We start from the raw sequence: 21,763 nt of genomic DNA, 5'->3' as shown, positions 1-21,763 counted from the left end.
TCAGATTGGTAGTTGATAGTTTCATACAGGTTCCCAAAAGTCCTGCTTTAAATCTCTCAGCTAGGCCAGCAAATTAAAAGAATACATTCCATGCTTGCTAAAAAGATCCTTCTTGCAAACCAACACAAGCGTAAATTCACTGTAATGATAGCCATCATTTAAAAAGCTGTGAAAGTTAAGTCATTTCTTTCTCCTTGATTTTAATACATACAGTGTTGAGATCCACCAGATAGTGGTATTACCTGTGGAGAAAATAGCATTAGTTCCCCACCTGTCTGAGAAGATCGGAGAAAACTGGTAATAGTCAATGTTCCTGAATTCACCTTGATGCTTCTGGTGCATATCTGATGACTTTGAAGCTCCATTTGTGTTTATTTGGCTACCTTTCAGAGACAAAAACTCAAGTACTTTCTATTCTAATGTAAAATACTATATAGATGTAGCAGTGGTGCACCTGTAGAAAGACTGTTGTACAGATGGTTTCTTGTAAAGGATTTCTCTACCCATTAGGATGCTACTTGACATTACTATTTTATTACAAGAAACAGCTCTTTCTGGCTTCTGCTTTCTATTAATTTCAAAGGAAGCAATACTAGTGATAGATCAATAGGACCTAGGAGAGAAATCTCCTATGCTTTGTGTCTTCTTCCATGCTTTGTTTATATCATATTTTCTTAAACATTTCTTTTTCTCTAAATCCTATGGGCTTCATTCCTAGCCTTTTCCATAGTCGGCATGCTAAAATCATCTGCAATGAAACAGCTCACACTGATATTGTTCTTTAGAGATAATAACTGAATGAACTAGTAGCAGTGTCTGTGGAAGAACAATACTGCCCCTATTTATGAACAGTTAATATTTGAAAGGCTGTCACGACTTGAAGCTTGAAATATTATACATGGAAATACAGTCAGTGGATAGGAGGGTTTTTTTCTTTGGAAAAAAAAATCAATCAGCAAGGAAGCCTACAGGGTGTAAATGATCTGTGAGAGGAGTCTAAGATCATGGTGCAGTATAGAAAAAAAATACAAACAGTCCAAGAGACATGACCTATTAATGAGGACTGGGATAAGATGCAACTAAACTGGAGCTCTAATAAAGTAAAGAGGCAGCACTTCTAGACAGATATTTCAAAGTGGGTTGGGTTTTTTTAATTTAAAAACTCCGTAACATTTTATATGAAAAGCAGATACTAGTAATGATACTGTCACATCTAGATAACCAATCTGTCTGTTGACAGATATTTGAAAGGAAAACATTCAGCCGGCTATGAATGACAGTTAATAAGCTAGTTGATGTTATTAACAGTCAGAACAAAACTTTTCTTTCAAGGGGACTGATACTGAAAGTTTGTTAATTTTCATGTGTTAGGCACATTTTAGAAAATCTGTTTGAGATGAGAGATTGGTTCTTGGTTCATAGCAAAACAAAATACAGCTTTTGTGCTGAAACTGCTGACAAATATTGTAGTTCTGAGATTAATTTTCTCGATAGGAGCAACAGGAGGGGGCTGCCCCGCCAGGGCAGGTGGACTGGGAGCTGAGGGGAGACAGTGGGGCAGGCAGGGAGCACCCACACAAGGCGAATGGGGCAGGGTCGATGGCAGTGACCATGAACAGCCATGTCCCAAGGCAAATCCACGGGACAAGGATGGGACAAGGTCGATTCGGGAGGGCTAGTTGGTGGATGAGGATCAGTAAGGTGCATAGCCAGGCACAGACGTACCTACAGCATAGCTCGGGCAAGTGTCAGGGACATGGACCTGAGCTCACATGCAGCTCCTGCAGAAGATGGGGTGGCCCCAACCAGGCTTCTCACTGCTCTTTCTCACATGGGTCTGATCCAAGGATGCATAGTTGCACCATCCCCAACTTGGCCTTGAACACAGGCAGCCCAATCTCTGGGACAGGGAAAATGCTTGCAGAGCCTACTGCTATTTGACACCGGCCTGGCAGAACAAGGAGCTTTTGCTGAGACTCAGGAAAAAAAGGAGAATTTATCACCTTGGAAGAACAGGGCAGGCAACTGAAGAAGAGTACAAGGACCTCGTTACGTCATGCAGAGAGAGAATTAGAAAGGCAAAAGCCCAGCTAGAGCTCAATCTGGCCATGGTTGTAAGGGATAACAAAAAATAATTCTATAAATACATTAACAACAAAAAGAGAGCCAAGGAGAATCTCCATCCTTTACTGGATGCGGGGGGAAACATCGTCACGAAGGATGAGGAAAAGGCTGAGGTACTTAATGCCTTCTTTGCCTCAGTCTTTAAGAGCCACACCAGGTATCCTCAGGGTATTCAGCTCCCTGAGCAGGAAGACAAGGATGGAGAGCAAAATAAACTCCCCATGATCCAGGAGGAAGCAGTTAACGACCTGCTATGCCACCTGGACACTCACAAGTCTATGGGGCCCGATGGCATCCACCCAAGGGTGCTGAGGGAGCTGGTGGAGGAGCTTGCCAAGCCACTCTCCATCATTTATCAACAGTCCTGGTTAACAGGGGAGGTCCAGGATGACTGGAGGCTTGCCAACGTGATACCCATCTGCAAGAAGGGCCGGAAGGAGGATCCGGGGAACTACAGGCCTGTCAGCCTGACCTCGGTGCCGGGGAAGATTATGGAGAGGTTCATCTTGAGGGCGCTCACAGGGCACGTGCAGGACAACCAAGGGATCAGGCCCAGCCAGCACGGGTTCATGAAAGGCAGGTCCTGCTTGACCAACCTGATCTCCTTCTATGACCAGGTGACCCGCCTAGTGGATGAGGGAAAGGCTGTGGATGTTGTCTACCTGGACTTTAGTAAAGCCTTTGACACTGACTCCCATAGTATTCTCCTGGAGAAGCTGGTGGCTCGTGGCTTAGACAGGTGCACTCTTCGCTGGGTGAAAAACTGTCTGGACGGCCGAGCCCAGAGAGTTGTGGTGAATGGAGTGAAATCCAGTTGGCGGCCGGTCACAAGCGCAGTCCCCCAGGGCTCAGTTTTGGGACCAGTCTTGTTTAATATCTTTATCGATGATCTGGATGAGGGGATTGAGTGCTCCCTCAGCAAGTTTGCAGACGACACCAAGTTGGGCCGGTGTGTTGATCTGCTTGAGGGTCGGAAGGCTCTGCAGAGGGATCTGGACAGGCTGGATGGATGGGCCCAGGCCAATTGTATGAGGTTCAACAAGGCCAAGTGCCGGGTCCTGCACTTTGGCCACAACAACCCCATGCAGCACTACAGGCTTGGGGAAGAGTGGCTGGAAAGCTGCCCTGTGGAAAAGGACCTGGGGGTGTTGGTCGACAGCCGGCTGAAGATGAGCCAGCAGTGTGCCCAAGTGGCCAAGAAGGCCACGGCATCCTGGCCTGGATCAGAAATAGTGTGGCCAGCAGGAGTAGGGAAGTGATTGTCCCCCTGTACTCGGCACTGGTGAGGCCGCACCTCGAATACTGTGTTCAGTTTTGGGCCCCTCACTACAAGAAGGACATTGAGGTGCTGGAGCGTGTCCAGAGAAGGGCGACGAAGCTGGTGAGGGGTCTGGAGCACAAGTCTTATGAGGAGCAGTTGAGGGAACTGGGGTTATTCAGCCTGGAGAAGAGGAGGCTGAGGGGAGACCTTATCACTCTCTACAACTACCTGAAAGGAGGTTGCAGAGAGGTGGGTGTTGGTCTCTTCTCCCAAGTGACGAGTGACAGGACAAGAGGAAATGGCCTCAAGTTGCGCCAGGGGAGGTTCAGGCTGGATATTAGGAAAAATTTCTTTACTGAGAGAGTGGTGAGACACTGGAATAAGCTTCCCAGGGAAGTGGTGGAGTCACCATCACTGGGGGTGTTCAAAAAACATGTGGACATGGCATTGTGGGACCTGATTTAGTGGGCATGCTGGTGTTGGTTTGATGGTTAGACTTGATGATCTTAAAGGTCTTTTCCAACCTTAGTGATTCTGTAATTCTGTGATTCTGTGATTCTGTGACAACGGGACAGTGTATTTTCGTGTAGGCTACTAAGCGACCCGATGACAATTTTGTCTATTGTCACCAAATCCAAAGAGTTAAATTGTCACATACATTTCAGTTGTTCTCTATCTTTTGCTTATTGGATTGTTCACCTGCGTCTGCTTGACTGCAGCCCTTTGCACCACACCATAGTAGAGTGATATCTATTTTACCAACCCTTCTGACGGAGATCTCCAGTGGGAATTGAGAATTCAGAAACTTCCCATGCTGTGTTTGCTTTTTATAGAGGCTGATGGGTTACCAGAATTGCGGACCAGACTGCGTGAGATTTCTCAATCAGCAGGTTAAAAAAAAAGATGTTAAAATCAGAATTTATTAAACATAAAGATCAAATAGTAATAAACAAAAGAAATAATTTGCATAACATGCCTCATCTGGATACATTGAAAATTGTTACAAAGGTGCTTTGTTTTTATTTGTTAGAGAAAGAAAACAAAAATACCTTTTATCTTTCAGAAGTCATGTGTTCCCTGTGGGCCCTGTACATCTTCTTCATGTCTTCTCTGTATTACATTTTTCTTCTTCAGTTTATCAGTTCCTTTCTTTTCAAGTGTCAGTTTTTTAAGCAGCACTTGTTCAAATCAGCTGTTGAAATAAGCTTCCCAGGAGTCAGAGCTACCAGGGTCCTCCAATGCTTTTGCAGTCTGCTGGACAGACTACTGTCAATCTAAGATTTGAAATAAGTCTGAATGACAATGAAAGAAGAATTTGCCATGCTTTTGACATCGAAGAATGACATTCTAAATTAGGATGAAACTAAATTCCAAAATGTCAACAACGAAACTGAACTCTCACTTTCTAATATGACTCCTTTGTTACAGAAGTGACCTGAAAGGCTATGATTCCCATTGTTAGTTATGTCATTTCTCTTGTCTCTTTTTTATGATTTAAGATAATTATTTCACTACATCATTTAAATATTTCCATTAATATTTTATATCCAACATCTGCAGCAAAAGACCAAAGAGTAAACTGTCATATCCGTGATGCAGTGTGCCTGCATCACTCCTCTCTGATACTGCAGGAAACCAAGATCAAGATCATGACATGCTGGCTTTCTGCATTTGAACAGACAGATCGACGAATGCTACTGTAGCTTTCAAATGCAGACTTTAATTTTTTTCTCTGCTTTGAATTCAGATTGTATTTTAAATAAACTGTGAGAAATAAATTGGTTCAGGCAAGATATTAAGATCAGAATTCTCTCCTTTTTAAATTACTTTGTCACTCACTTCAAACTTAAGCTCAAAGCATTATGTTTCTGTCACACTTCCCTTGTTCTTCAGAAAGTAGGAATGTACATAAACAGGCAGAAATAGGAGACTGGCTTTCACCATGGGCAGTGTCACTCTTGCAGTCGGGAGTTCCTATGCAAAATACAAGGTTTCTAAACCTCTAAAGCTTCTTAACAGTTTACCAGTTCAGTGTATTATCAAGTTAGCAATAGTTACACTTCTATAGAAAGATGATATGCATATAATACTGCTGAAAATTGAGGCTATTGCATAATTTTTTCTACCTCATGCTACTTCTGCTTCTGCCACAATTGCAAATTACTTTAAAATTCATAAAAACAGTATGGTGTAACAAGCTGGGTAGGTAGAGGCTTTATACACTTTTATCTTTAATGGCTAGCTTGAAAGTCTTCACTTGTGTCACTGAGAGGCAATTGTGAAAGAGAAATTGTGTCTCTTTACTTCTTAGTAGCTTAACAAAATTCAGAAAAATAAGATACCAGTGGTGTTTCTTAGTTTGCTATGAAAACAAGATTTATGTGATTAGGCTTTCTGTGCCTGTGTTGCTATATGAATGCAGGTGGTGCACTTCTGTGTATGTCATTCTGTCAATTACATTCCAATAATATTTGGTTCTATTGTCCAATCTCAAGAAACTTTACAGACAGAGAGGAATCTAAAATATATTAAATTTCCAGGAATTCCCTGAAAAATGTGACCAGGTAGAGGAAAGAGACTTTTTTAAGCCTCCTGGGGGGGCAGAAAAATATAGTGCAGCTTCAACCACTGTAAAACATCAGGTGACCTACTAGGAGAGATCAATTAGGAATAATATAACCAAGGCAATATGTTTCATTTGTAGTTTGATTCCAAAAGATCCATTCCTCAGTCTAATTTCTTCCCCTTCTATGAAATCTTAGGTGCAAATCTGACAATTTTTTGCAGTCAGGATATTAATAATGTCTCTTTCTCACTCTTTTGCCTTCCCTCACTTATGGATTCTCTGATGTCTAGTAGTTGAACTCATATTAAAGTCTTAGTATACTATGGTTTAAAAGGCAAGCAGACATAAGAAAAAGATCCATTGAAAACTAAGTTTTATTAGTGCTTTTGCTCACAAAATTGTTTCACGTTGTACTAATCATTAAAATAATGTTGATCAGAGAATAAGATAACTCTGACCCAAAGAAAATATTATAAATAACTGTGGTTCTGAAAGATGTTTAATGAATATTATCAGTAATTCTTACTCATTCTTGTTTTTCAGATGAAGCAAATCGGTCACGATGGCTACAACCCGACCTCTGTAGCTGAATGGCTGGATTCCATTGAACTGGGTGACTATACCAAATCCTTTCTAATTAATGGCTATACATCGATGGACCTTGTAAAAAAAATCTGGGAGATTGAATTAATTAATGTAAGTTGATCAGTTTATAGCAGTAGTTCCTCCTAAATACATTATAGTACTTGCCCTTGCATATCAAAGAGAAAGGACAAAAGCAAATTGTACTACAAATACTGTCATCAAGTACTGTTAATGATTACAGGTTTCATGCCTATACCTGGGTTGACTGTACCCTTTGCTTCCATTTGCTTTACCATTGTCTTTAGCATGGTATTCAATCATCATGATTGTGTCACCTATTCAGGATGCTGAATGACATTTAAAAATATATTTTGGTAGTTTATATCTACAAAGCATAAGTCTTTGCTTTTAAAGTGCCTAACTTGTAAAGATACTTACAGTTTACTTCTTCCACATGCTCTAGCTAAATTAAACATAAAATAAGGAAACCTTAAATATAGTTAATAAGTTATGATAAAGGAACAAAATATTTTATTTAATAATCACTTTTGCTTCGAACTTTATTTACATGAGTCAGTTAAATTCGATGCCCACATATGGGCAACCATAAACTTTAACGTAGACTGCACTGCAGAGTAATATGGAATGAGATGAATTTTGTACTATTACAGTGAAGACATTGACAATACAGCGTTGCCAATGGAATTTTCATGTAAGTTATGTGTCTGAAACTAAGTTGTTTTCTTTTATAAAAGATAGATGATTATAGCTTTGGATCTGCTGTGGCTTTTGAAATCAACTGTCTTGTCAGTTTACCTGAACTTTAGGGCAATCCCTACATGGAGAAAAGCTCAATGTCCTATTTTATTGGCTCTTCACAGACAAAAGGAGGTGCTCTTCCTTCCCATATAGGAGATACTGCATCTCTGCCTCTAATTAGTGCTTAACTTCCAGAATAGTCAAAGGGCTACCAGTAACCATAGGCAATCAAGCATAAGATAGAGCAGCTGATGTAGTTTTATACTGGGAAACAGTTCCCTGTGTGTCCCAGGCTGGAGAAATGGAGAACATAATAATGATGCAAAGCCATGTTTCAACACAGTAACTGGTGCAGAAGGCATAAGCGAGTATAGCTCAAGACCAGCATTTAAAGAAAAAAAGTAAAAAAAAAAGGAGGAGGTATTTCATATTAACTGAAAGACAAAACCATTGCATGTTAGAATTTCTTTTCTTACTGTCACATTGCAGTTAATGTTAACTAGCACAAAAATGTCGAGTAAGAGTAAGGACCAAACTCTGCCTTACATGTTATGTCTGTTGCATTCAATGTATGTTGTAGGTGTATAACTGAAGTCAGGATATGATTGATGCTATTATGGGTGTCTGCTGCTAAGCTATTTATAACTGTGAGTCTTTTTTCTATAAGAAGGTGGAATTTTAATACGAACTGGGGACCCTTTGCTCCAGAAGCTAATATAGATTAACAACCAGCACTGAGTTGAAAAAAAGTGGAAGTCTTTGCTCACATGGTCTTCCATAACTTAATTTTGCATCCCAAACATTTTGCCATAATCAATTCGGAAACAAATTACCCTTTAGCTCCCCCAAGTGGATCATTAAAACCTAATTAAAGGCTTGTGGTTTGATTCCAAACTTGCTTAAACTGATGAAAAGGGAAGTACATGCACTGACGTTAACAGGAATACACTTCTGTAAAATTAATATAAAACAGACTAGTATATATCCCTCTAACTTTACAGCTTAACATCATGTTCTCGTTTAAGGCCTGTACTTCTTGGGAAAGCACTCCCTTTTGTCATGAGTTCCTAGAAGCAGCTGTTAAACAGTTGTTTAAATATTTGTATAGATATAGATACCTATAGAGATAATTATTTCTCCCACCTGATATATTATTGGATTATGTTGTTCAAGACCGTGGTAAATAAAACAGTTCTACATTCTCAGAATTTCTATTTTAGTCCAGTAAGTATATATTTAATTCCCACCAATCAGTAGTAGCTAACTGTAATGAAATTATGTTCACTGAGAAAATCTGTACCTTAGAAAAGCATTTACTCTTATTTTTCTGTTTCAATTGAGGGGAATCTTTCAGAAATGGACAAGAAAATGGTTTAAAGCATTGTGCAGTCTCACAGAACAAGATACTTATCTCTGACCAGCAGGCCTGCTGTCTGAAATTGATTTCAAAGGTCTCACTTCCCATTCAGGCGATGGCAAACAAGAGCTTATTACAGAAGGTTTTTCATAAAGGAATGCATAAAGGTCAAAGCCACTAACTCTGGAATAGGACTCCTGACTTGAGTAGGTCAGAATCCAGGCACTTGAAAAATAAGAGACAAAACAGACTCAACATCCTGAAAAGAATTTAGAGTACAACTTCATTTGGTGGTTCTTGGTGCTTAAGTTGTAGATGGAGTAAGAAGTTTCATTTGCACTTACGCCAAATATGCAATAAAAATGTATCAAGAGCTACATGATAACTTTTTCATTTTAGCCATCAGTTTAAACAGTTGTAGCCACTGAATTTGACCTAAAAGCCATTCCTGCTTTAGTGTAAGGAATCCTTTAGTTCATATTTGGTGCTTCTTTCCATTAAGCCATTGGGAAATTGTCCATGGCTTCTGGAGGGGTAGAAACGGATCTGAAGGTAGAGATAATATCTTCTATTAGGTAAACTAGCGTAGCTGAAATGACAGGGAAGAGAGGGGACATTAAATTTTTCACAAGTCCTTCTTTACATCTTAAAAAATAAAAATTCTTTATTATCTTCTCTTTACACTTTTTGTGATCATCAACTCACATGCCTATGGATGAAGGTCATGAAGTTTTACATATTTTTTCCTACATCTAAACTAGTAATAAGGTCATCCTTTATCATAATGCATCTCAATATAATACTGTGGGGTTTACTTATCACATGCCTCTGAACTTCCATGTGTGATGCTGAACAAGATACTTTTCTTCTACTTTGGGACATAAATCTATTCAATTAAGTTATTAAAGCAAACAGTTCACTTTTTGAAAGACAGAAAGAAGAAAGCATATTCTGAAAGTCTCCCTGCAGCTGAATGAAGCTAGCCTCCCTAAATTCCCTGTATAAACTATAAAGGATGGCAAAAGAAAGGATCATCCAGAGGATGATTCAGCGTGGTTAAATTATGGTTAATTATCTGGATTGCTTCCTAGGGGAGTTTTAATCTCCCTACTGACATACAGAGATGCTAAGAAGATTAGCTTTAGTACAAGTGTTGGTCTACTTGAGGGTAGAAAGGCTCTGCAGAGGGATCTGGACAGACGGGATCAATGGGCCCAGGCCAATGGTATCAGGTTCAACAAGGCCAAGTGCCGAGTCCTGCACTTGCATCACAATAACCCCATGCAACGCTACAGGCTTGGGGGAAAGTGGCTGGAAAGCTGCCTGGGCTGAAAAGGACCTGGGGGTGTTGGTCGACAGCCGGCTGAATATGAGCCAGCAGTGTGCCCAGGTGGCCAAGAAGGCCAATGGCATCTTGGCCTGTATCAGAAACAGTGTGGCCAGCAGGAGCAGGGAAGTGATTGTACCTTTGTACTCGGCACTGGTGAGGCCGCACCTCAAATCCTGTGTTCAGTTTTGGGCCCCTCACTACAAGAAAGACATTGAGGTGCTGGTGCGTGTCCAGTGAAGGGCAATGAAGCTGGTGAGGGGTCTGGAGCACAAGTCTTATGAGGAGCAGCTGAGGGAACTGGGGTTGTTCAGTCTGCAGAAGAGGAGGCTGAGGGGAGACCTTATTGCTCTCTACAACTACCTGAAAGGAAGTTGTAGAGAGGTGGCTGTCAGTCTCTTCTCCCAAGTGACAAGTCATAGGACAAGAAAAATGGCCTCAAGTTGCACCAGGGGAGGTTTAGATTGGATATTAGGAAAAATTTCTTCACTGGAAGAGTTATCAAGCACTGGAACAGGCTGCCCAGGGAAGCAGTTGAGTCACCATCCCTGGAGGTATTTAGAAGATGTGTAGACTAGACAGGGCACTTAGGGACATGGTTTAGTGGTGGACTTAGCAGTGTTAGGTTAACAATTGGACTCAATGATCTTAAAGGTCTTTTCCAACCTAAATCATTCTGTGATTCTATGATTAAAGTTAAGCTTTGTGAGTTGCTGCTTACTCCCATAGGACACTGGAATCAGAGCTTTGAATCTTCTTATCTTCCTAAAAAGAACAGTTCTTACTCTATTTCCAACAATGTTTTACCATCCTTGGAAGTTACCATCTAGGCAAGCACATTTTAAAAAAAAAAACTGTAAGGAGAATGCCAAGCATATGAGACGGGGAGACGGTCTGAGACACGAATGGTAAAGGCCATCTTCCCTCAGCTTCTCTGGTCCTGCAGCTACCTCATTGGTATTAAGAAACAAATTTACTATGCAGCTTCCTGCAATTTATTGCAAATTATTCTAGCAAGGTAATGTCTACTCTAACCTACGTGCTAGTTTCTTTCAGACTTTTATGTATACATATATAGTGTGTGTGTTTCTTCAAGCACAATCAGGCAGCAATTACTTAAAGCATTTGAATCAGTAGAGTAGTTTTAAAAGTTATTCATTTGTGTTTCTTGTGAGATCCCACCAGCATTCTCAGTCCATTTTCAACCAGCTAAACTTTGAAATTTAGATTCTATTTCACTAATTCATTTGTCATTTAGATCAAGAATTTTTCCAGATCCTTTTGCTTCATTATTTTCTCAGGTATGTGCTTCCTGGGAACCATTGTTCTAATTTCCTTATCCTGGGATTGTAAGTATTCAGAATGTTTTCTCCCAGCATGGCTTTCCCAACACTTCTGGGTTTGTCTCCCACGTTTCTTGGCTCATTAGAAGGGTCAGAGTCTGTACCCAGATTCAGATATCATTTATTCCATGCTGTAACTTTTCTGAAATGTATATAATCTGCTGAAAAAAAGACCACTATGTTCTGAAATCCTGTAACCCATCTAAAGTGTGCACCTGTGCTTTAAAGTATAAATGCTCTTCTACATGACTAATCATATTATTCTTGTCTGTTATTCTGGATTACTTACATAACCCTCCCCCTCGGGGAGTCACTCTCTTCAGGGAACTTCTACCAAAGAGATTCTTCAGGCAAGATATAAACAGCTTAAAAGCACAAAGCAAGTTATTTATTGTTGAACACACACAATACATTGTAGGACTAATGAACTAGGCATTAAATCAACCCCCACCAAATGAGTCACTAAGTCTACTGGGCAAGTAGTCATCACTCAGGTAGGGGAGGGCTGGCCTCTGTTGCTCCCTGGAACAGGCTGATCTGTGATGATGCTGGGTTGCTGTCTTCTCGTTTCCCTTTTTTTCCTTGGGATTTTATACCTTTTCATGTGAGTGTTGTTATCCTTGAATCCTTGAAGTGCCAGTTTCCCTGACTCAACAATCTTGCTTATGGCTGCAACTTTACCTTTCTTATCTCGCATGCTTCCAGCCTGTGCACTCTCACAGCTCCTTCTCACGCCCTAGCAATTTTCTCACAAGAAAACTGAGAATGGTTGCACAGCTGTGCTGTACTGAAAGTAGGCCTTGAATCACAGATAGCTGAACTCCTGGGAGGAAGGTTACATGTAAGTGGCCTGGTTTACATTTCTTCTCAATTAGTTCATCCTGCACTGAGAGCTTCTTTTATTTTTGTACACCCATCTTTCACATGGATGATTCAGTCTTTGCATCCTGTAAAATTCATGTTTACCAAATGGTTTCTTAAACTCAATTACTGTCCAGATTTTGAGCTTTTGGGGAAGTGTTCTTGATACTGTCGCTCACAAATTGCATTCCTGGTTTACATTAGGGTATAATGATTGCTGTTCAGTATCAGATCAAAGATACTAGAGAGATAAAATAGCTACCAATGAACTGTCTTCCATGAGTTTATAACTAAATACTTTCGACCCTCCACAACATCATTGACAAGTTCCACAATTAAAGTCAATTATATACAATAAAAATGGACCACATGCTGCATTCAGATTCCTTGACCAGGTTAGTGTCTCACTTAGCAGCCTCCCCATCTGCTCCAGCAAAGCAGATATGGCAACTCCACAGCTTGGGTAATACACACCAAATAGATGGATTTTGTACTGTGTTCGCTTGACAGCTTAATTTCCCATGCTCTATAGCATGAAAAGATATCCTTTTCTTAGGAGGGCTGTCCTTCAGATTCTGTTTGACAAATTACTCTGCGACCTTTCTTCTCTTGTTATTACTTAATTTCCCAAGCATGCCACTCTACAGAGGCAGTTTTTGAAGAGGAATGAAACATTACATCTCAATAACATATTCTCAGACATTGCAACTGCAAATCTACAATTCCTGTTCCTTTTCCTCTTTACCTCAGAGCCCTGTGCTAGATTTCAGATCACTGAAAAGAATAAGAGTGCTTGGAGCCACAGTCCTTTCTGATCTCCCAGAGACACTGCTGACTGATAAAGATGCCCATAGCTCTTCCTGTAGTTGCTTTCTAAATGGATCCAACAATTTTGATAACCAGAAGAGCTTTCAAGATCGTGAGTCTGCATTAGCAATAGGGTGGGGGATCTCAACGTCTTAGATATTTTGTTATTAAAAATAACTTCTATAGTTGTTGAGTTTAGAAAATTCTCTGTATGACTTTTTCTGTGTTCACTCTTTCCAAACATTCAGGAGTATATTACTAGTGTACTTGATTAAGAAGTTCTTGAAGTTAATTTATGTGAACCAATACTTTTAAAACAGCTACATATATAAACATGTGCACACACACATATATGAGTATGTATGTATTTATATATAAATGTATATAATTGAAAGTAAAGAATTCTCTAGCAAGCTAAATGATGGAATATCACACTTCAAATGCAAATGCCACTTCTGTAGAGACAACCATGTTGATGTACTGGTGCAAAACCAGAAGTCTTGTATTTCAAAGTTTCTAGGTATCATAAAATGCTTGAGAATCTCTCTGACATCCTGCAAAAACAAATGTGCCTGTTGTACTGAGGAACAGTTATTTCTAGCCATTGAAAGTTTTATGGGAATATTTAAAGTTCTCTGCCAGGCAGGCTGAACTTTGGATCTTCTCACTCATTACTGAAGTAGTAGTCTATGTATAGGATGCATTAAGACATTTAAGAAAATATTTTCTACTACATTTGTGGTGGTTCTTATGTTAAATAACTACAGTTTTGAAGTGGTTAATGCACAACCTTGATTGGTTTGAGGAAATATGAAGAAACTTTCAATATCCATTCAAATTCTCTGGCTCTTCTGTTTGCAAAACTATCCTAATTAACATAAATAACGGGACCAAGTATTAAGCAGTTTTTTGACAACAGGGTAAGTGCTTATATATTTCAAATCAAATACTCTGAAGATGGGTCTGGAACTGAATAGCTTTCATCATGATTTATTATTTCTTCGTGAGGTAAGACATGTATATGATTTGGTCAGTTGCTCCTGCGTTAGTAGAACAATGCTGCAAATGAGATTACATTAATATGTGTTAGCTGCTACAGCTATAAATACAAAGGGTAACTCTCAAAACTACTCTTATTTCCCTTTGAAATGGGATCAGTAGGTTCATTGCACATACAAAAAAGTTATGAGATATTATACAAATAGCAAATTTTTTTCCATACACAATAGTTGTGTAGATTTCGTTCATCCAGGGCACCCACAGAGGTCTCAAAAGGGTTTCTATAGTGCGCATCTTTGTTTCTTTTTCAAGAATGAAATAATTACCAATTGCAATCATATAATAAATTTGCTCCATTGGATCTTGTGTTTGAAAATTATTCTTTCGGCTTTGAATACTGGTAGCAGCTCCATCAGTTCTTAAATGATTGTGGATGTTACTGATCATTTAGCAACTGTTTGCTATGTTGTAGTATTGCAGTGGCTGTTTCTAGAAATCTCGTTGGAAGTTCATTATCCTCAACAAATCCATGTGCCAGTATTTTAACTTCATAACATGTTTAACTCTCATGTACAGTTTCTGCATGTAACATTTTGCATAGGTAGTGATCCCGTAGCCACTGAGTGATCTGATGTGCAAACTTCCATCTGTTCCTCATGGTAATGCAAAATACTTTTTAAATACATCATCCCCTTTCCTCTATACTGTTACTTGCAAAAGATCAGGAGACAACATAAACCATGGCAATTTCTTCAAACCATCCCACTTCTGACTTGGATCATGGCAGTGCTCAGACTCAGGAGAAGTGGGAGGAAAACCACTTCTTTTTGTTCAAATATAGTGCTTTATTCAGTTTACAGTACAACATGGTAAAGAAAGAAAGAGAAAGCATTTGCACTGTGGACATTTTCACGGCATTTATTTTTTGGTAGTGTAATGATCCTTTGTAATCCATTTGGTGTTTTGCACTAGAGGTTGTTTAAATAGAACACATTATACAAGTACTTTGAAATAATTTCCCTAATTCTATATTTATATTTCTTTATATTATAGCAATAATAAAAAAAAATTGTTTTATGGTTAAAAATGATAGTAAAATAACCATGTTTGATCAGTAAATCTAGCCATTGAAATTTGCAGATTTCTTTTAATAATTTCCCATTTCCTGCATTTAGTTTTAAATGTAGGGATTTTAGTCATATCAAAATGATATACTTTTTTAACAATCACTTTTACCTCTTTTCTGAGGTAAATCTTTGCTCTTATATTAGAATTCTTGAAACCAAAGCCTTTTTCCCCTCTCTCTCTCTTTTTTCTTTCCCTCTGCCCCACGCTCTCTTGAAAACAAATTATAATCAGGTAGTGATTGGCAGCAATTTTTAGCACTAATAATCAAAGCTGAGCAATTTTAGCACCTATTGTGTTCCACCTGCAGGATCATTTTCTTGTCCTGTAACACACTAGGTAGCACAAATGATTGATTTATAATGCAAGATAATTTTTTTATTAAAGCAACCTACTCTGCCTAGTGCCAGAGAGGGTATTGTCTCTCAAGTATCCTAACAAAATCTCCCTCCATTCAGGCAGCAAATAAATTGCCTTATCATCTGCTTTTCTGTCTAAAATCTTAGTGTTCTATGAGAAGGTTCATATTTCAAGTTTCAGAATATGGTCTCCTTTCCAGGGAGTACAGCAGGAGCAACCCAACCCAAGATTTCTTATTCCCTTTAAAAAAGCTAGAAAATAACCTCTTCTCCCAGCCCACAAGTTCTTTACAGAAACAGATAAGATAAATAGTCACTAAATATTTTGTTGTCCTAGGCAACAACTTGTTCTGCCTTCAGTAGCTTAGAAGAGCCCTGAGTAGAGAGTTATATTTTACCAGCTTAACCTTTTCAGTGTTGATGAGCCAGCAAGAAAATTGAATTTCTATTTTAAAATATTGCCCTTTTTCATATCCTTTAATCTGAAATAAATTTAAAAATTTTAGACACGTCCTATTTTGAATTTGGCCTCCTAAACATGCAGTCTTAGGATAGCATCTTTCATTACAGTAATAATTGTAGATTGTAATAAAAGGTAGTTTCTCTAAAATAATATCATTATGAGTATTTAAATTTTGTTTTCTAGACAGTATTTGTGCTAGTTTTGCTGGAATAAATTGCTTGTTTCAAATGTTTGCATTTTTTGCCCCCAAACCCTACCTCTCATAGTTCTAGCTTACGTCATTTTAAAACAGATTATGTTGATTGAAAGTCAATGTAAAATACTTGAAGTTCATGCTAGATAAAAGCAAATGAACACAGTGATGTTAATGTTGTAAAGCAATACTTCTGCCTTTACTTTGAAGACATTTGCAGTGATAAAAATCATAAAGATGTATCCCCTGTTTGCAAAGAAATAAAGCTGCAGAATTTATTACATAATGTTTTCGAGGACTGCAGTACTATTTTGATGCTTTTAAAAGCATACTGTGTTTTTCAACTAACTCTCCTGTTCAGCAGTGTGCAAAGGAGAAATCATTTGTCTTTAAAATCTTTTTTTTCCTGCTTCTTCATTGCTTTATAGGATATTGTGAGGAGTTAATATTTCCAATAAAAATTCCCAAGAGCGTATCAGATCTTGAATAGCATCATTTGTCTTCTGTTCACGACTGGTTTTAATAGTTAAAGAGGACTGAACGGCAGTCATTTTAGCTATAAGGATGTTGAAACATCATAAGGATGAACATTTTAGAAACATTTTCCCTATACAGCAGATTTTGTTAACATTCTCAGGTGTAAGAGCAAATGCAGTGCTGCGTCATACAGTCCCATCAGAGTGATTAATGTGCCAGAAATAGGTCAGCAGCATTATCCCAGGTCTTCTGTTTGATTCTCCCTTCTCAGTTGTTCAGAGCTAGCTTGGATATCCCTGCAATCCACTGCATTTGTATCATACAGATGCAGTCCTGGATTTCAAAAAAGAGTGAAAAGTATTATATCGAGGTTATAAATAGAAGTAAGGTCAGAATTTTTCAATGCAATAATAATGAGGGGAAGGGAAATATTCATTTAGCTATACAAGGTTCTATTGCAGCCTACAGCCAACAGTGCTTGAGTCCTTAAAGTCATCTTTAATGATTTTGTCCTTTGTTGTTTTCAACTTTCAAAGGAATAAGGTTTCAGTCACTTTCCATAAAGGGCAATTCAAAATTCTAATAGCTGGTGGTGCCAAGAAACCTTTCATATTCAGTCTGTATTATTTCAAAATCACATGCCATTATCTCCAGTTATCAATTTTCTACAGTTGTAAATAACACACTGGCAGCCCCAATGTTTACACCCTTGAAATAGTTATTGGCAGGTATTTGTGATCCCTTTCATAATGATCAAGTCATTGCAAGGTTATGTACATTTAACTCCTGATTTATATTCCTACCTCAGTTTGTACTTTTTCTTATTCATTGCTTATTTTAAAGAATGTTCTTCATATCATGTAGAGATCTTAAAAATGCAGTATTCATCCAAAAGTAGTATATTGTATGGATTTGAATTCACTGCCGTAATTTGAAAAAGAATTTGAGAAAATGCAGTTAAACATGTTTCTATGTGCAATGATATTCAAAATGGTATTCAGATAATGATTCACAACATAGCTGTTGCAAATCTGTTACTCTGTTAATAGAAAATGAGAGATCTTTCTAGTCTTACGGGGTTCAAAACAGAAAGTCAGTTTCAAAATCTTCCAGTGTTTTATCTGTGGTTTTGCATCAATGAATTAAACACCTGATTCAGATGCAGTAACGACAGAAGCTACTGGAAAAATATAGTTAGGCCTTACTTATACTTTTGTTCAGGTATTGAAAGCTGGATCAGAACCTGTCTGAGCCAGTCAGGTTACATGAATGCACTCATCAGGAAAGGACATACATCAGTTTTCCAAATAGCAATTTTTATCATTCTGGAGGAGTCAGCCCAAGCTCCCAGCCATGCTGATTTTCTCAGGGTCTAGATGCCATGCTACCATTTAAAACAACAAATTCAGTAATAAACATATTGGGTAGTTGTAGGTGAGCTGCTAATGACTGTCTGGCAGTCTCCATCATGAAAAAGGATTTCTCATCATCCCCTCTTCCACATGCATGATCTACTTGAAGATGGGAAATGCAGTCATAATGTCTTTGTTCAAAATACTTAGCCCTCCAGTAAGCCACAAAGAAATGCGTATACACTCATGTGCACACATAAAGCAAAAGCACAAGAAATATGCAGAGCTAAGTATTTTAAACATTTGTGTGTTGCCACATGCAATATAGTTCTACTGTGTTTTCAGTGAATGTAACCAAACACAAGGTAGTTTATGCTTCCTGTCTTACGAGTTAAATTTATGTAAGGTTTATATAAACAATAGATAAGCATCAAAGCCATAGCGAGGAGGATGGATGACAAAACACTGGGCTAGTTCATAAATTTACATTATTAAAGAGTAGTGATAGATCTACTCTGCTTCTTTTGTTGAAGCTGAGCAGCAATTTGCAGGCAGAAATAATTCTTCTTACCTGCTTTTAATAGCAAAGTATACAGTAACACTAGTACGACATCCACAAAAAAAGTTCATTATCTTGGGTTATCTGCTCTGATCTATGAACATTTTTTTATTGTTAATTTGTGGCTCTCTGGGAAGCAGAAGCATAAGATATGATTTAATGTGAGCGAAAAAAATGACAAGTTTAATATGCCTCTAAGCATATGGAGTGGTTGGCTTTGGAAATTCACTAGAACTAAAGCGTGGGAAAGAGGAAACAGAGAACTGAGGAGAGTTAATAGTAAATGAGGGAGTTATATGCAAGGATGAGATGTCAAGAGTGGGGAACAACTGCCATTAGATTCTAATGGGCTCAGCAAGAAAGACTAGAAATACATAATGAAGTAACATACACAGAGTATATAAGTATCATATAAAACAAAAAGATTACATTAAAGTCCTTATTTTATGTCTATCATCTAGAATGTAAACAAATTACTACACAGCTATATAGAGTTTCAAATATTCAAAATTATTTTCACAAATAGGTTTTTTCTGTTTTCCTTTAGTCTTCAAATTAGCTTGCTGGCTCTTTGCAGTAGAGGATCATCTTCATGGATTGTTAGAGAGCTCCTAGAATACTCTCTAAAATATGATCTAAAATTATAGTTTCTTTTGGTATTTTTACTACTGTTATTAATAAACAATTACAGGATATCAAAATGATGACTTACAGAAAATGTGAAAGATGACCACATGTCATACATTATAGAAGAAATAAAGCAATGGATAGTGTTTCAAGTAAGATTTGTGTCAAGACTACCTTGATGAGAGAAAGAGTTTAAAAAAGATTCTCTGAAGATGTTTCATTTAAGCTAAGGTTCTGGGCAAAATATTTTCCTGAGGATTTTGGTATAATGTACTTCAGCTTTTCACCATAAGATTTCTAATGGTCTCTGGAATTCAGATAAGGAAGACAAGCAAACCGGCTGCTATCTTCTCTGCACTTTCCCAGGGATTTAACACAGATTATTCCAATGTGTCAAGGATAAAACCCCCTCACTGTTTGGCAGGAGGTGCTGTTAAGCAAAATGGCTGAGATTTTGTGTTTATTGCTGGCAATTTGTTATATTTCCATAAGCAACAGCATTTTAGCATTCCATTTGCTTTTGTACTCATAAATATTTTTTTTCTGTGTAAGTATGCAATGAGCTACTCTATTTTTCTTCTGAGAATCAAAGAAGATACTGCTTATAATCCAGTACAGACCCATTAATAGGGCAATAAAGAATTTTATTTCGTCCTGAAATTCACTTATTTGGTTTGACTGTGCATGTAGCAATTATCAAGACAGTACATATACTCAGAGGGTCTGAAATATAAATATTCTGATGGGAAAATGTCAAGGTAAGTTTAAATGAATAAGAGAGTCAGAAATGTGTTTACTGATACTGCAGAAATCTGTCATCAGAATCACAACAGACATAATTCTGAATATCTGAAAACTTGTACTCAGATTCAATCTTTGTCATGTCCTACTGATGTCTGGAAAGTGGCAAAATTATTTAAAAAAAAAAAGACAGAATACCTTTCCCAATTGTCTGTCAAAGTGAGTGTAGGATGATGTGGTAAAGGAGATGTCTCTATAACAAATCATTTTACTGAATTGTAGAAGAGATGAGTATTACTGATAATAGCCATGGTCAGTTTTTACATGCAACTAGTGAAATAATAAGAAGAATGTAGCATGCTTTATTTGTTTCAGAAGCTAGTTGACACTTGGCTTTGAAAAATACCATGTGGAATCAATTCTTTTTATTGTTCATTTTGTTTTCTGCTTCATCCTTTTTATCTCAAGGGCAGTTTCCATGAAAATGTTTTGGAGCCCTGTTTGCTCTCACTGTGAGTTTCCCACCTGAGTTTCTAATCCTGTTTAGCTGATGTGCTGAAAATAAGTTGTGTGGTGCATAAAGAACAACCACTGGTCAGTACAATGTACATTCTGGACATATCTGGAGGTTTTGTATCTTCAGTGGTTTCACCAAAGAAGTCTTGCAAGCAGCTGAAAACTTGGCTTGGCGGTACATGTGTCATTGTGTGTGTGTGCGTGTCAGTGTGTAAAGTTCTGGAGACCTTCTGTATCTCTTCATAAAATTCATTGATATTTTAGTAACCCAGCATGCTTATTCGGTGCATTGTTTGCCCTGAGCCTCTTGAGAACATTTTAAATGTATGAACTGAAGTGACTGTTGCAGTAAGGTACCATGAGGTGTATAGGTGATAAGGAAAGCTGTATACATAGTAACATAAAAAAAGAAGCATTACACAGTCATTGAATAGGGTAATATAATTTAATATATACTTATCCAATCTGCTTCTTGTGTTATGTTTAACTTGCTGATGTCCTCCCTCCCCTGGCTTTTATTTTTTAAGACTTTTCCTTTGCTAGCCTTCATATGGTATTACAGCATGAGCAATAAAAAACAAGACCAATGACATTCTCACAGTGTTTTGACCCAAAGTGTCTCTGTCTTCTCATGGATAAACAGAAGGAACCTCAGTTACATTGTTCAGTATTTTAGAGTGCATCATCTAACCACCCATTCCCAAAATGCTTCAAGTATCCAAAAATGGCTTTAAGGCACATCTTTACTAAATTATGCCAAAAAAAGGGCAACGCTGGGCACAATTCACAACTGTGTCTTTCATCTGTGAAGATTAATTATAAAGACTGATTACATTAATTAGTCTTTTTACATGTTCCAGTCATTAAGTGGGTAGAAGTGTAGCAAGACATTGCATTGTTGGAAAAGCCTATGCTTTTCATATGCATGTGTTAATTTTTAAGTTACTTGCAACAATTTGTGCTACAGTACTCAATCGTGGATATACTGGAAACTTTCCAGATTATTGTATTTCTGCTAAAGCAAAGGAACAAATTGGCTTAAGAAACTATTTTTCATAACAGTATCACAGTTTTGAGAAGAAAATTCGACTTTTTAAAATTTATTTTTTAAAATTTAAAAATTTTTAAATGTACAAAATTTTTAAAATTACCTCAAAAATATAACGTATGCAAAAGTATCATCTTGAAAATAGCTAGGTGATCACTTGAAATTTCAGACAATTGGAAAGAAGCCATTAGTGTTTTCTTTGACATGTATTGAACATGCTAGATCATATTCTACTTTAGCAAAAGAGGTACCTATGAAGGGATAAAATTTCAGTTGCTGGCTATATCAGTGAAATTCATATTTACGACTCAGAT

At 37.8% G+C, this 21,763-nt stretch overlaps 1 protein-coding gene across 1 annotated transcript in view; it reads left to right on the top strand.

The window, feature by feature from the left end:
• Positions 1-21,763, top strand: part of ANKS1B (ankyrin repeat and sterile alpha motif domain containing 1B) — a 457,036-nt gene that overhangs the window by 288,075 nt on the left and 147,198 nt on the right. The window contains exon 17 of the mRNA XM_059816688.1: positions 6,495-6,647. Within this exon, the coding sequence (XP_059672671.1) occupies positions 6,495-6,647 (153 nt within the window). The remainder of the gene's footprint in view (positions 1-6,494; positions 6,648-21,763) is intronic.

This window comes from Gavia stellata, chromosome 4 (genome assembly GCF_030936135.1).
Source record: "Gavia stellata isolate bGavSte3 chromosome 4, bGavSte3.hap2, whole genome shotgun sequence".
Classification (NCBI taxonomy): domain Eukaryota; kingdom Metazoa; phylum Chordata; class Aves; order Gaviiformes; family Gaviidae; genus Gavia; species Gavia stellata.
Note: the sequence above shows the minus strand (reverse complement) of the source record. Positions and strands in the feature narration are given on the sequence as shown.